The following is a 14194-nucleotide window of genomic DNA, read 5'->3' as shown; positions in this document are numbered from 1 at the left end:
TACTGTATAGTGTGGTCTAACTAATCCAGGATTACCTTTAACTAGTTCCCACGTTTGAGAAGTAGCATGGACTGAACTCCCCTCATATTCACATGTACTACTGATTTATGTAAAAAACATTATAATGATACATATAAGGGTCCAAAACTAAGTGCAAAAGTTGTGTTTCCACTTTGACAAAATACATATAAACAGAGAACATTAACATTTTTGGATGGAATGTTTTCACAAGTCATCGTGCTTTGCACCCTTCAAAAAAAACAAAACACACACCTCGTGAAAACAAGAACATTTCCCAACGTCCTATTACTTACAGCTAACAATAGCGTAAAATAATTTGAAATAACACCTCCCAGTTATATCCTGTTTAACTACAGTCAATGGCTGACAAGGTACCAGAGGTCTGTCAACATCTTCTTTGATAACTTCAATTCAAGTGAAGGGAATTCTTTATAAAATTCCATGCACATGTTGTAGTAAAAAAAATGTTTTCGGACAAGGTACAGAACTATCCACAGCATGCCCTATCTGTTGCGGATTGCTTGTGTAATTGTTAAAAAAAAATGTACTGCTTTCTTGGAAAGGATTTTATGAGAACCCAATAAAACTTACCTTGTGGTGGAACTGAAACGTCGCTTGGCTCTAAACATGGGCAAATTAAACCACTGATTTTTTTACTGGACCTTGCTGGTGTGCTGCAACCTTTTTTCTTGTATGTGTGCATGTGTGTATATATATATATATATATATATATATATATATATATATATTATATTTATTCATTCACCGGATCCAACACTATTTTAGTTATGGCTGTTCTGCACAAGATTTTTTTGCAGAAAAGGGCCATCAGTCATTGGTGAGATTCGTACTGCACCAAACCTGTGTAACGAAAGCAAATGTATCAACACAGGGTCTGTATTTGTATTCTCTTATGGTAAGAATGCTTCATATACTTGTAATTTGTATTCATGGTCTCTTGTGAAACCGCAAAGAAACGATTGTGGTAATATTATGCCTTCCGAATATCAGGCCTTGTCTTCACCTTCCAAGATTGCACTGGATGAGGAACAAGGTGTCTTATTTGTTTTTTCTCTTGGAAGACTGAATGACTACATTGCTGTTGTGCTGGGTGTTTGCCTTTATGGCTTGTGATAACCAAGGATTGTTAGCCATAAAATGGAACTATTAGGTCTATACTGCAGCCTACATCCTGAAATGTTTAACAATTGTTACTCCATTTTAATAACGACTTTATCTATTGCGATAAAAAAAAAAAAAAAAAAAAAAAAGGTATTGCTGTCGTTTCCCCCCCCCCCCTCTCCCCAGATTTAAGCTGATTCCTGGGCTCCCAGCCAGAAAACAATTTGTCAAGTAGGGATTGTCCAAAGCGTAGAATCTCTTTAAATATTTGTAAATATAACCGTAATATAAAACAAAAAAAAATTAAGTACAATCTGAACATATATTAGGTAATCAGTTGATGATTCACATTTTAATGATGTTATTTTTTAGTTATGATCTGGACAATAGTGTGCAAATTCATCCATGCTAACTTATCAGTAAACGTTATCTCCATTTTTATTCCATATTTTAAAACAGCAGCTTTTATTTAACCACACTATGACAAAAGTGGTCTTTTGGCCGGCAATTTAAAAAAAAATTAAAAATCATAACAACAATAATATAGTTAATGTTATATAAAATGCCTTGAGTTACACCATCAGGAGGAGGCAATTTTTTTTTACAGCATTGTAGCAAATAAGACATGACCGTATAAATTACGAGTTTTTGCCAACATTTGAGGCAATTTAAGTGCATATCATGTGATTCCAGTTACTTTGGAGCAAGATTCTATGAATCGACACTTGATGTCAATGACCAGTTGACCATAAAATTGAACACCAGTTTGTTTTAAAATTTACACATGAATGGCTTAATGAAGCAATACGATTTTCTGCATTGTCACCAGATTCATGAAGGTGAAGATATTATAAGATGGGGGGAAAAAAAACAAAGAAAAGAAAAATGTTACATAAAAGTAACTTAACTTTACAACACACACAGCAGTTGCTGTTGCATGAGAGTGGAAACATTTCCCCGGACACTATGAATCATTAGTATGCGAGATCTTTTTCCATAAAAGAGCTTTTAAGTTGTTTAAAATTAATGAATGTTGCATCTCCATGTTCTTGGTAACAGCTTTCAGGGCAATACAGGAGTAGATTTGCTTCTCTAGTTCCTCTCGGATTTCAGAAGGGCTTCCCCGAAGTAGGTAGTCCTTCACTAACAGACATATTTTTGCTAGATTTGGTTGACTTAAATCTGCGGTACATTTCCTTTTGCTTTGGTCACACACAGTGCTGCAGTCAGAACCATAAACACAATCTGAGTCCGCCTCACAAGCTCGATCTTTGATCATGTCCTTCAAGTGCATCTCTGGGACAATGTTCCTCATGTCGACCACTTTCAGGTCATACTTGTCATTATAACCAAAGTTTTTGGCACTTGTGTCACACATAAGAAAATTTCCATACGGTCCATGAAAAATATCTTCTACAAATTCAAGAAGACCTATAACTATCTTCGCCTTCCTAGGCCATGATGGGGTGAACCACTGGTCCATCCTTTTTCGCAGTCCTTGAGGAACAAATATTTCAAAGATCCATGGTAGACTTATTCCATAAAGTGAGGTGTATGGTACACGCTCTGTTATGTATAGATCCCCACAGAACCCCAGTAATTTTGGGGTGTGCTCCTTGTCTTGAAGGATTACCATCAGCAAAAACTCATTGAGTTGCAGAAGAGCCCATGCAGATTTGGCCTCAGGAAGGGACACGTGGCCGTCTTTATTGCCATCTGCAGCTGCTAAGATAAGGTTTACTAGCTCACGGAGATTACCTTGGTCACCTAATTTAGTCTGAAAAAAACACAGAAAAAAAGTTTACTTTGAATAATGTAATAAAGCCATTTTTCTTGAAACTGAAAATACCAATAAGTATATTTATGGGTACGTGCTTGCACCAGCAGAATCTAATAATAAATGTATATACCTTTTATATAATAAAAAATTAGCAATACTCATTGGATATATCAATGCACGAAAACATATTCTTTGTGGAGGTGGATATAGCAGTTATAATCAGGTCCTTCAGCGAACAGGCAAAACTATCACATCTTTGAATGCGGTACATTTTTAAACCACAATGCACTCTTACAAAACAAAAAGGCCACCACAGTAGTTCAACAGGAACAAGAAAAAGAAAAGCCAAGCTCACTGGTCTGTGTCTTGCTGTAAGACAACTGTCTGAAGCAGGAGCCTCCCCCTCTGCCCTGTCTGCAGTAGGACAAAAAATATGGTTAAGCCCCACCCCTCAGCCATTCCCCGGCCATAAATGGAACAGATCAGAAGGAAAGTAACCTTTGTGTTCTCTGCAGGATTTCTACAAGACTTAGTCTGCATGCTCCTGAAACAAACAAACAAACAAACAAACAAACAAACAAACCGGTCTAGGTCTAGTGTTCCTCTAAACAAATAGTGTCAACTCTAGAATATAAGATACGTATATACAATTGAGAATTTAGGTTATTATACAGTGTATAAGGTTGTCCTCTAATTCAAAGTGTAGGTTCACATGTAAACTCTATTTTACAATTGACATCTAGACAGAACTGTAACTTGAAGATCCTGGGTTCCAAAGCAAATGCTGTATTAAAGCCTCATCTACCATGTGCCATTTTTAATACTGGTGCCTTTTTATGTGCCAAAGGGGTGTGTGGGTCCCTCAAGCTCCAGGGCCTTGGTGCAACTGCTACAAGTATACCCTATAGCTACGCCTCTGCATCTAGTTGTCCACATGTAAAGCGGAGTACGTTTTGTTACCTTAGTACTATGAAATTAAAAACATCCAAATACACTTAAAAAAAAAAATTTGGTTTCAATCACTATTTTTTGACAAGAGACATAACTTAAATACACTTAGAAAGCCCCACCAATTTCAACACTACCTAGGAACTGAGGCATACTTGCCCTCCACTTCCACCATTACACAGCTGGGCAAGCCTACCTGGACTGATCATATCACAACCTTTTAGGGACAACAATTTGTTTTGCAGAATTAAACTACACAAGGTACTGATCATAACTCACACTGCAAAAAATACAACCAATCACACACACTAACAAAAAAAATAGTAATAATAATAATATTATGGAGAACCAACACAGCTATATCCGGTTATTAACCCCTTAATGACCGCCGATACGCCTTTTTACGGCGGTCATTAGTGGGCTTTATTCTAGAGCGCCGCTATTCTACGTCGCTGCTGTAGAATAAAGTAAACAGAGCAGGGAGCCGTGAAATCTCCCTGCTCTCGGCTGCCAGAGGTAGCTGAGGGCTGGGGGCGGCCCTGCTCTGCCGGGTGAGATCGATATTAGTATCGATCTCACCCGTTTAACCCTTCAAATGCGGTGCACAATAGCGAGCACCGCATCTGAATGGTTTTGGAGAGAGGGAGCTCCCTCTCATCTCACTGACACCCGGCGATAAAATCGCCGAGTGTCTGTGTCTTCTATGGCAGCCGGGGGTCTAATAAAGACCCCCAGGTCTGCCTGCAGCGAATGCCTGCTAGATCATGCCGGAGGCATGACCTAGCAGATGCCTGTCCGTTTTAAACGGACAGGCAGTAATACACTGCAATACAAAAGTATTGCAGTGTATTATAATAGCGATCGGAGGATAGTGAAGTCCCCTAGTGGGACTAGTAAAAAAGTTTAATAAAGTTAATTTTAAAAAAAAAGTGAAACAAAAAAAATGAAAAAAACACTTTTTCCCCTTACAAACTGCTTTACTACAATAAAGCAAAAAAGTTACACATATTTGGTATCGCCGCGTCCGTAACGACCCCGACTATAAATCTATTGCATTATTTAACCAGCACTGTGAACGGCGTAAAAAATAAAATAAAAAACAATGGAAAAATTGCTGTTTTCTGTTAATCCTGACTTAAAAAAAATGTGATAAAAAGTGATCAAAAAGTCGCATCTACTCTCAAATGGTACCAATAAAAACTGCAAGTCGTCCCGCAAAAAACAAGACCTTATACAGCTATGCCGACGCAAAAATAAAAAAGTTACAGCACTTCGAATGTGACAATGGAAAAATGTAAAAAATGGCTTGGACATTAGGGCCCAGAATGCAAGCAGGGGGAAGGGGTTAAAAACACCCAAGAGCTAACTATAATTCGGTCTCATTAATTTTCATGAATTTAAAAATTATACAATTTTATTCTCTTGGTGGTGGGGGGTAATTGAGTACTGCACCACAAATAGGGACCTAACTAACCTTTTCTAGATGATCTCATTTACCAGTATGGCTTCAAATGTGAATATTCAAAGGCGCTATTTGCTTTTAATAATGGCCCTCCCTTCCCATAGCAATCACCTATCATCTGCTCCCCAGGTGTAATTTAGTGGGTGGTCTACATTGGATTCCATGCTGTTAGGTTCTTGATTAACCCCTTCCCGCCGGATCACGTTAATGTACGTCATAATCTGCGGTGCATTCCCGCATTATCACGTACAGTTACGTCCAGACGATAAACTGTCACCATGTCACTTGACATGGTGACAGCAGGCAGATCACGGCGGCGAGTAGCAACTAACACTTGCTGCTCGCCGGTACAGGACCAATCAAAGTGGTCCTGTGACGTCGATGGCTGTGATTGGTCATTCAAAAATGAATGACCAATCACAGCATATGTAAACAAAACACAGAGAATTCTCCTCATCGCCGACTCTGACAAGCTCATTTCTGTCAAAGAGCTTGTGAGAGTCGTCGTGTGAAGCCTTGTCAGACAGAAAAAGTTAAAATACAGTGAATAAAGATCTCTTCTAGATCTCCCCAGATCCTCCCAGATCTCCTCAGATCTCTCCTGTCCCAGTAGTTAGAAAATAATCCCCAAATCGCCCACCCATTACCCCAGTGAAAATACTGCGCCATATTACGTTAGGCAATAGCCTAAATACCCCCAGATCGTCCCCTCACTGCCCAGCGAGAGAACATTGATCCGTGTCAGCGTCCAGTCCGATACACACAGATCGCAACCATTCACTGTTGCCGTGCCACATACAGTCACAGTTTTACGCAGTGACCCAGTCCGTTCCATCCCGCTCCTACGTTTTTGAGAGCGCCAGTTTGTTTCCAGTTAATAAAAAAAAAAAAATACAAAAAAAATATATAAAAAAAAAAAATTCTAAAAAAATTTTTTTTTTCTTAGTGACAGTTACATTTTAGGGTTACAATAAAATTAGAGCTGTTACATTGTAGTGTCCATTTCTACAATATGGCACAGAAATTTTATAGCCCAGAGGAGGCGTACGCTATGCTGTGCTCAGATACAGACTCTGCTAGCGAAGATGAAATGGAGTTCGTGCTGACATCATCTTCGTCTAGCGAGTCTGATGAGCCCCCCCAGCAGCACAGAAGAGTTGCTGGTTCTGACCCCCCCGATAGTGAGGCGATATGGATGCCTGCTACAAGTTATGCCCCCCAGGTTCCCGACTTCACAGCATCCTCGGGAATCCAAGTGGAGACCACGGGGTTTGGAGAGTTCGATTTTTTTAAATTATTTTTCTCCGCTGAATTTATAAATTTAATGGTCAAACAGACTAATTTATATGCGGAACAATTTCTCGCCAACAATCCCACATCCTACTATGCCAAAGACCAAAATTGGACCCCCACAAACTCTGAGGAGCTTTGCAAATTTTGGGGCCTGTTACTGAATATGGGCCTCATAAAGAAACCCAGCATTAGGGACTACTGGTCATCGGATGTCCTATATTATACCCCCCTTTATGGCACCATTATGACCAGAAGAAGATTTGAGGTCGTCCTCAAATTTCTGCATTACGCAGATAATACCCGCTGCCCACCCCCCAATGATCCAAATTATGACCGTTTATTTAAAATAAGGCCTGTCATAAATCATTTGAATTTAAAATTTGCCCAAATCTACACCCCAGATAAAAATATTGCGGTCGACGAGTCTCTCGTCAGTTTTAAGGGAAGGCTCCACTTCCGTCAATACCTCCCAAATAAAAGGGCCCGGTATGGAATAAAGCTCTATAAGATCTGTGAAAGTTCCACCGGGTACACCCATTGTTTCCGGATTTATGAGGGAAGGGATTCCAAAATCGATCCCCCAGAGTGCCCCCCTTCCCTTACTGTCAGCGGAAAAATTGTGTGGGATCTTGTACACCCGCTACTTGGCCAGGGATATCATGTCTATATAGACAATTTTTATAACAGCATCCCTCTCCATAAGTGCCTTTTGGCAAGAGCGACAGTGGCCTGTGGCACAATCAAAAAAATTTCTAAGGGCCTCCCCAAAACCCTCCTGGGCCAGACTTTGCCAAAAGGGGAAAGCAAAGCAATGTGCAGTGACAACATGTTGCTAGTGAAATATAGGGACAAGAAAGATGTCCACATTCTAACTAGCATCCATAAGGATAGCAGCATCAATGTTCCAGTTCGTGGCTCCAGCACCACAACTTCCAAGCCTGCCTGTGTACTGGATTATAACCGCTTTATGGGTGGGGTGGATCTATCTGATCAGGTCATAAAGCCGTATAGTGCCATGCGTAAAAGTAAGACCTGGTACAAGAAGCTGGCAGTCCACCTCACCCAAATGGCAATGTATAACGCATTTGTGGTGTCCAGATACGCAGGCAATCGAAACACATTTCTCCAATTTCAGGAGACAATAATCAAGGCCCTTTTGTTTGACAACCCAGGAGGCGAGGGCACTTCTTTGGGAGATTATAGTTGCCGTATAATCCCAGGCCAGCACTTTCCCTCAGTAAATCCCCCCACTGACAAGAAAACAAGATCCCAGAAAAGATGTCGGGTGTGTTCCAAAAAAGGCATTAGGAAAGACACTACCAGTGTGAGACATGCCCCAAAAAGCCAAGCCTATGCATCAATAAATGCTTCAAAATTTACCATACCTCCACTGAGTTTTAGATTATTTTATTTATACACCCGTTTATTTTACAAATTGGCCATTCTAAATTGATTTTTGAAGCAGAGTAATTTTATATCAAATAATTTTTGCCCACAAAATTTAAAAGAAGCCCAAACAAAACTAAAAATTCTTACTGCACCCCTGGATGAATACCTAAAGTGGCTTCACGTTATAATTAGTCACACCAAATTAAAAAATGTTTGAAAAACCCCTAACAAAATTCTCACTATACCCCTAGATAAATACCTACGTGGTTTCACGTTATAATTGGTCACACAAAATTAAAATATTTTTGAAAAACCCCTAACAAAATTCTCACTATACCCCTAGATGAATACCTTGAAGGGTAGAGTTTTCAAAATAATGTCAGTTGGAATCACTGAAATAGCATACTTGAGATAAAAATTTAATTTTTATTTGACAGCATCATTTCATATAAATGTAATATTCCTTCAATACATATTTTTTTTATAATTTTACTGAGTTTGCCTATTATTATAACTGATTGATGGGGCTAAAGAGATGTATGACTAGTCCCTTTGAAAAAAAGAAGTGACATTATAAAGCCCTGTTCTTTCATCCTGTGAACATGCTCAAGTTCTAATTTTTTTCCTCCAGTTCTCAAATATATTGCCCTTCAGCCCAATACAGTTCTAATTTAAATTCTCCCTGCTTTAACTGTTGTTAACAGCTGTGGACTGACACATTTGTTGGTCATCTGCTTTGTTGGCATGACACAGTTACATACACTGGCAAATGCACTTCTACGGGTTAATATGCTGTGGAAGGCAACCATGTACCAAAAACAATAGATTTGGTAAAAAAATTACCACCTAAATACCATGATTCTGGCCAGTGGCGTAGCTATAGGGGTCGCAGCGGTCGCAACTGCGACCGGGCCCCGTAGCTAGGGGGCCCGCAGGCCCCCCTCACCACACTAGCGCTGCAATGATTACTCTACATTGCTGGGTCCCTGCTGTGGTACAGAAGAGACCCAGCAATGTAGCTTAAAGCGTTGGTGGCTGCTCAGCTGTCAGAGAGTCATTGCACGGAGGGGGAACAAGAGTGTGGAAAATAAATGATAGATGAATCCACTCATCTTACGAGACCCAGCCCCGCCCACTGTACTGTCCACCCAATCAGCTCACTTCTTGCTGTTTCCCTCTTCCTCGTGACCTGTTCAGAGGGAAAGGAATGGCTACAGCAAGAAGATGGTGTGCGTGTCTGCTGCTCCCCTGCAGTACGAGCTGCTGACCCCACAGCAGATGTAAGTACCAGCTAGTAATCCAGCTCTTAACCCCTTCACTGTGTGTATGTATGTCTGTCATGCTGAGCAGTCACACCTCAGGGCTGACAGTTTAGTATAACAGACAAAGTATCTATCTATCTATCTATCTCATATCTATCTATCTCATATCTATCTATCTATCTATCTCATATCTATCTATCTATCTATCTCATATCTATCTATCTATCTCATATCTATCTCATATCTATCTCATATCTATCTCATATCTATCTATCTCATATCTATCTATCTATCTATTTATCTCATATCTACACTGGCGTAGCTATAGGGGTCGCAATTGCGACCGGGCCCCGAAGCCAGGGGGGCCCACAGCCCCCCGCACCACATCAATAAAAAGTTACTATAGTAACTCGGGCCGCGGGCCCCTGTTACTATAGTAACAGACTGACCTTACCTTCCTGGTTCCGGATCGCAGCGGAGGTCCTGACGTCACAGCGCTATGTACCGCGCACAACATCGAGAGGACAGAACTTCTGCCGCGGCTGAAGAGGAAGGTAAGATTAGTTGCCCTGACTGGCGGGGTCCGACTCCCGGGACCCCCCAATCAGATGTTTTGAAGGGGCCGCAGCACTCGTACGAGAGCTGCTCCCCTTCATTCCGGTCACACTGTGAATCCGTGTCGGCGATTCACAGTGTGAGCGAGTAGTGAAATGAAGGGGAAGCAGCTCTCGTACGAGTGCTGCGGCCCCTTCAAAACAGCTGATTGGCGGGTCCCGGGAGTCGGACCCCGCCAGTCAGGGCAACTAATCTTACCTTCCTCTTCAGCCGTGGCGGAAGTTCTGTCCTCTCGATGTTGTGCACGGCGCATAGCGCTGTGACGTCAGGACCTCCGCTGCGATCCGGAACCAGGAAAGTCCCGGAAGTCGGACCCAGACACATCAGCTATTCATGGCCTATCCTGAGGAAAGGCCATCAATGTTTAGGGACTGGACAACCCCTTTAAGCCTACGATGTAGCAGGCTTAGAGGGCCCATGAGACAGGATCACAGATTGTGTGATCCTGTTTGCTGGGCCCTGTATCTAAGACAATCACATGTTAGGCTTAGATACATGGCCCATGTGTGATCCTGTCTGTGGGACCCTGTATCTAAGCCTACCACACTGTCGGTTTAGATACAGGGCCCCAGCACACAGTAATCTTATACTGTATAAGATTACTGTCTGCTGGACCCTGTATCTAAGCCTACATTGTGGTAGGCTTAGATACAGGGTCCCACAGACAGTATCACACATGGGCCCTGTATCTAAGCCTAACACACGTGTTACTAATCATTTTTTGTGTGTTTTCTTACAGGTTCGGTCGTTGGACTACGGCGGATTCCAGGACTACTTCGATGATGGCTTTTTTCTTTGTTATCAATAAAATGGTTAATGAGGGTTGTGTGTGTTTTTTTTTTTAATTTCAATAAAATATTTTTTCTATGTCTTGTTGTTTTTTTTTAAACTATATTACTACCGCCTTAGTAATGGCCGCCGGCTGATTGACAGCATCCATTGCTAAGGCGGGGCTTAGTGTTAGCCGGTGTAGAGGCTAACACTAACCACCTTTATTACCCCGGTACCCACCGCCACCAGGGGTGCTGGGAAGAGCCGGGTACGATCCAGTACTTGACCATCTGTAGTGATGGACGGCCACTGGGGTGGCCGCAGGCTGGTATTATCAGGAGGGGAAAGGCCAAAAACAGTGGCCCTTCCTACCCTGGTGATGCTGCCTGCTGCTGCTTTATTGTATCTGGCTGGTTATGAAAAATGGGGGGGAACCCACATCATTAATAAAAAATAATTGGAAAGAACGATGTGGGGTCCCCCCCAATTTTCATAACCAGCCAGATGCAACACAGCAGCAGCAGGCAGCATTACAAGGGTGGGAAGGGCCACTGTTTTTGGCCTTCCCCAGCCTAATACTACCAGCCTGCAGCCACCCCGGTGCCTGCCCGTCACTACAGATGGTCGGGTACTTGTTCGTACCCGGCTCTTCCCAGTGCTCCTGGTGGCGGTGGGTACCGGGGTAATAATGGGGGTTAGTGTAGCCTCTGCACCGGCTAACATTAAGCCTCGCCTTAGTAATGGAGGTTGTCAATCAGCCAGCGGCCATTACTAATGCGGTGATAATAAAGTTTAAAAAGATACAAGCACATAGAAAAAATATTTCATTGAGATAAAAAAACACAACCCTCATTAACCATTTTATTGAGAATAAAAAAACCGCCGTCATTGAAGTCCTCAAATCCGAAGTCCAACAACTGAACCTGTAAAAAAAAACACAAACACACAAAAATAATCAGTAACACATAAAGAAGCAAAATTATTATTCTTACCTATCCCGGGTCCAGCGCTGGAGCCGCAATGTCAGCGAGCTGGGCCCTGTATCTAATCCAATCATGTGTGATACTGTCTGCTGAGCTGTGTATCTAATCCAATCATGTGTGATACTGTCTGCTGGACCCTGTATCTAATCCTATCATGTGTGATACTGTCTGCTGGGCACTATATCTAATCCGATCATGTGTGATACTGTCTGCTGAGCCACTGTATCTAATCCTATCATGTGTGATACTGCCTTCTGAGCCACTGTATCTAATCCTATCATGTGTGGTACTGTCTGCTGAGCCACTGTATCTAATCCTATCATGTGTGATACTGTCTGCTGGGCCACTGTATCTAATCCTATCATGTGTGATACGGTCTGCTCAGCCACTGTATCTAATCCTATCATGTGTGATACTGTCTGCTCAGCCACTGTATCTAATCCTATCATGTGTGATACTGTCTGCTGAGCCACTGTATCTAATCCTATCCATAGTTTATAGGGTCGTAGTGCTATAGATATGCTATGCTGTCTCATATACACACTTTTTTTGGGGCGGACACATATGTATTGGGGCTATTTCCCTGACATTTTAAGCCCTGAGGGTATGTTCACACGGCAGCGTCTGTTACGGCTTAAATTACGGTACTGTTTTCAGGAGAAAACAGCACCATAATTTCAGCCGTAATGGCATGTGCAGGCGTCTTTTGCTGCGTCCATTACGGACGCAATTGGAGCTGTTTTTCTATGGAGTCCATGGAAAACGGCTCCATTTACGTCTGAAGAAGTGACAGGCACTTCTTTGACGCGGGCGTCTTTTTTACGCGCCGCCTTTTGACAGCGGCGCGTAAAAAAAAAAGACCGTCGACACAGAACATCGTAAGACCCATTCAAATGAATGGGCAGATGTTTGCCAACGCTTTTGAGCCGCATTTTCGGACGTAATTCAATGCTAAAACGCCCGAATTATGTCCGTAAATAGGGTGTGTGAACCCAGCCTTAGTGACGCCCCGGCTGCTAGTGCTGCATTGTTGGGTCACTTAGGAGACCCAGCGATGCAGCTGAAAGCTGCGGACCGTCGGCCATGAGAAGTTTGCGGTGGGAGGGGGGGGCCCAGTAAGAATTTTTGCATCGGGGCCCATGAGCCTCTAGCTACGCCCCTGATTCTGGCTATGAAAACCTAGCGGTACAAACACTCAATAAACCACTAGGTGAATACCTTAGGGGTGCAGTTTTCAAAATGGGGTCACTTTTGGGGGTTTCTACTGTTTTGGTCCCTCCAGGGCCTTGAAAACACGACATGGCACCGAAAACCATTCCAACAATATCTGCGCTCCAAATGGCACTTCTTCCCTTCTGAGCCCTTCTGTGGGTCTAAACAGCCGTTTATGACCACATGTGGGGTATTGCCGTAATCGGGAGAAATAGCTTTACAAATGTTGGGGTGCTTTTTCTCCTTTATTCCTTTTAAAAATTAGAAAATTCTATGTTTTTTCAGAAACAAAGTCGATTTTCATCTTCACAAACTAATTCTAATAAATTCAGCAAAAAACCTGTGGGGTCAAAATGTTAACTATACCCTTAAAAAACTTCCTTGAGGGGTGTAGTTTCCAAAATGGGGTCACTTTTGGGGGTTTCTACTGTTTTGGTCCCTCCAGTGCGTTGCCAACGCGACATGGCACCAAAAACAATTCCAGCAAAATCTGCGCTCCAAAATCCAAATGTCGCTCCTTCCCTTCTGAGCTTTGGCATGGGTCTAAACAACCGTTTATTACGACATATGGGGTATTGCCATAATCGGCAGAAATTGCTTTACAAATGTTGGGGGGCTTTTTCTCCTTTATCCCTTGTAAAAATTAGAAAATTCTATGTTTTTTCAGAAACAAAGTAGATTTTCATTTTCAAAGACTAATTCCATTAAATTTAGCAAAAAAACTGTTGGATCAAAATGCTAACTATACCCCTAGATAAATTCCTTGAGGGGTGTAGTTTCCAAAATGGGGCCACTTTTGGGAGTTTTCCACTGTTTTGGCACCACAAGACCTCTTCAAACTGGACATGGTGCCTAAAATATATTCTACAAAAAGGAGGCCCCAAAATCCACTAGGTGCTACTTTGCTTCTGAGGCCTTTGCTTCAGTCCAGTAGCGCAGTAGGGCCACATGTGGGATATTTCTAAAAACTGCAGAATCTGGGCAATAAATATTGAGTTGCGTTTCTTGGGTAAAACCTTCTGTGTTACAGAAAAAAATGTATTACAAATGAATTTTGGCAAAAAATATGAAATTTGTAAATTTCCCTTCTACTTTATTTTAATTCCTGTGAAATGGTTAAAAGGGTTAAAACACTTTCTGAATGCTGTTTTGAATACATTGAGGGGTGCAGTTTTCAAAATGGGGTGATTTATGGGGACTTTCTAATATTTAAGGCCCTCAAAGCCACTTCACAACTGAACTGGTCCCTGAAAAAATAGCCTTTTGAAATTTTCTTGAAAATGTAGGAAATTGCTGAGAAAGTTCTATGTCTTGTAATGTCCTAGAAAAATAAAAG

The 14194-nt window shown here is 41.8% G+C and overlaps 1 protein-coding gene across 1 annotated transcript in view; it reads right to left on the bottom strand.

Moving 5' to 3' along the window:
- Window positions 1-1468: 1468 nt before the first annotated feature.
- The window catches only part of DIPK1A (divergent protein kinase domain 1A), a 129902-nt gene continuing 117176 nt past the window's right edge, over window positions 1469-14194 (bottom strand). Inside the window, exon 6 of the mRNA XM_075832189.1 lies at window positions 1469-2920. Coding sequence (XP_075688304.1) covers window positions 2108-2920 — 813 coding nt within the window. The 3' untranslated portion in view covers window positions 1469-2107. The remainder of the gene's footprint in view (window positions 2921-14194) is intronic.

Source organism: Rhinoderma darwinii, chromosome 7, assembly GCF_050947455.1.
Source record: "Rhinoderma darwinii isolate aRhiDar2 chromosome 7, aRhiDar2.hap1, whole genome shotgun sequence".
NCBI classification, from domain to species: domain Eukaryota; kingdom Metazoa; phylum Chordata; class Amphibia; order Anura; family Rhinodermatidae; genus Rhinoderma; species Rhinoderma darwinii.
The sequence above is the reverse complement of the archived record's forward strand: the minus strand, read 5'-3'. Positions and strand labels throughout refer to the sequence as shown.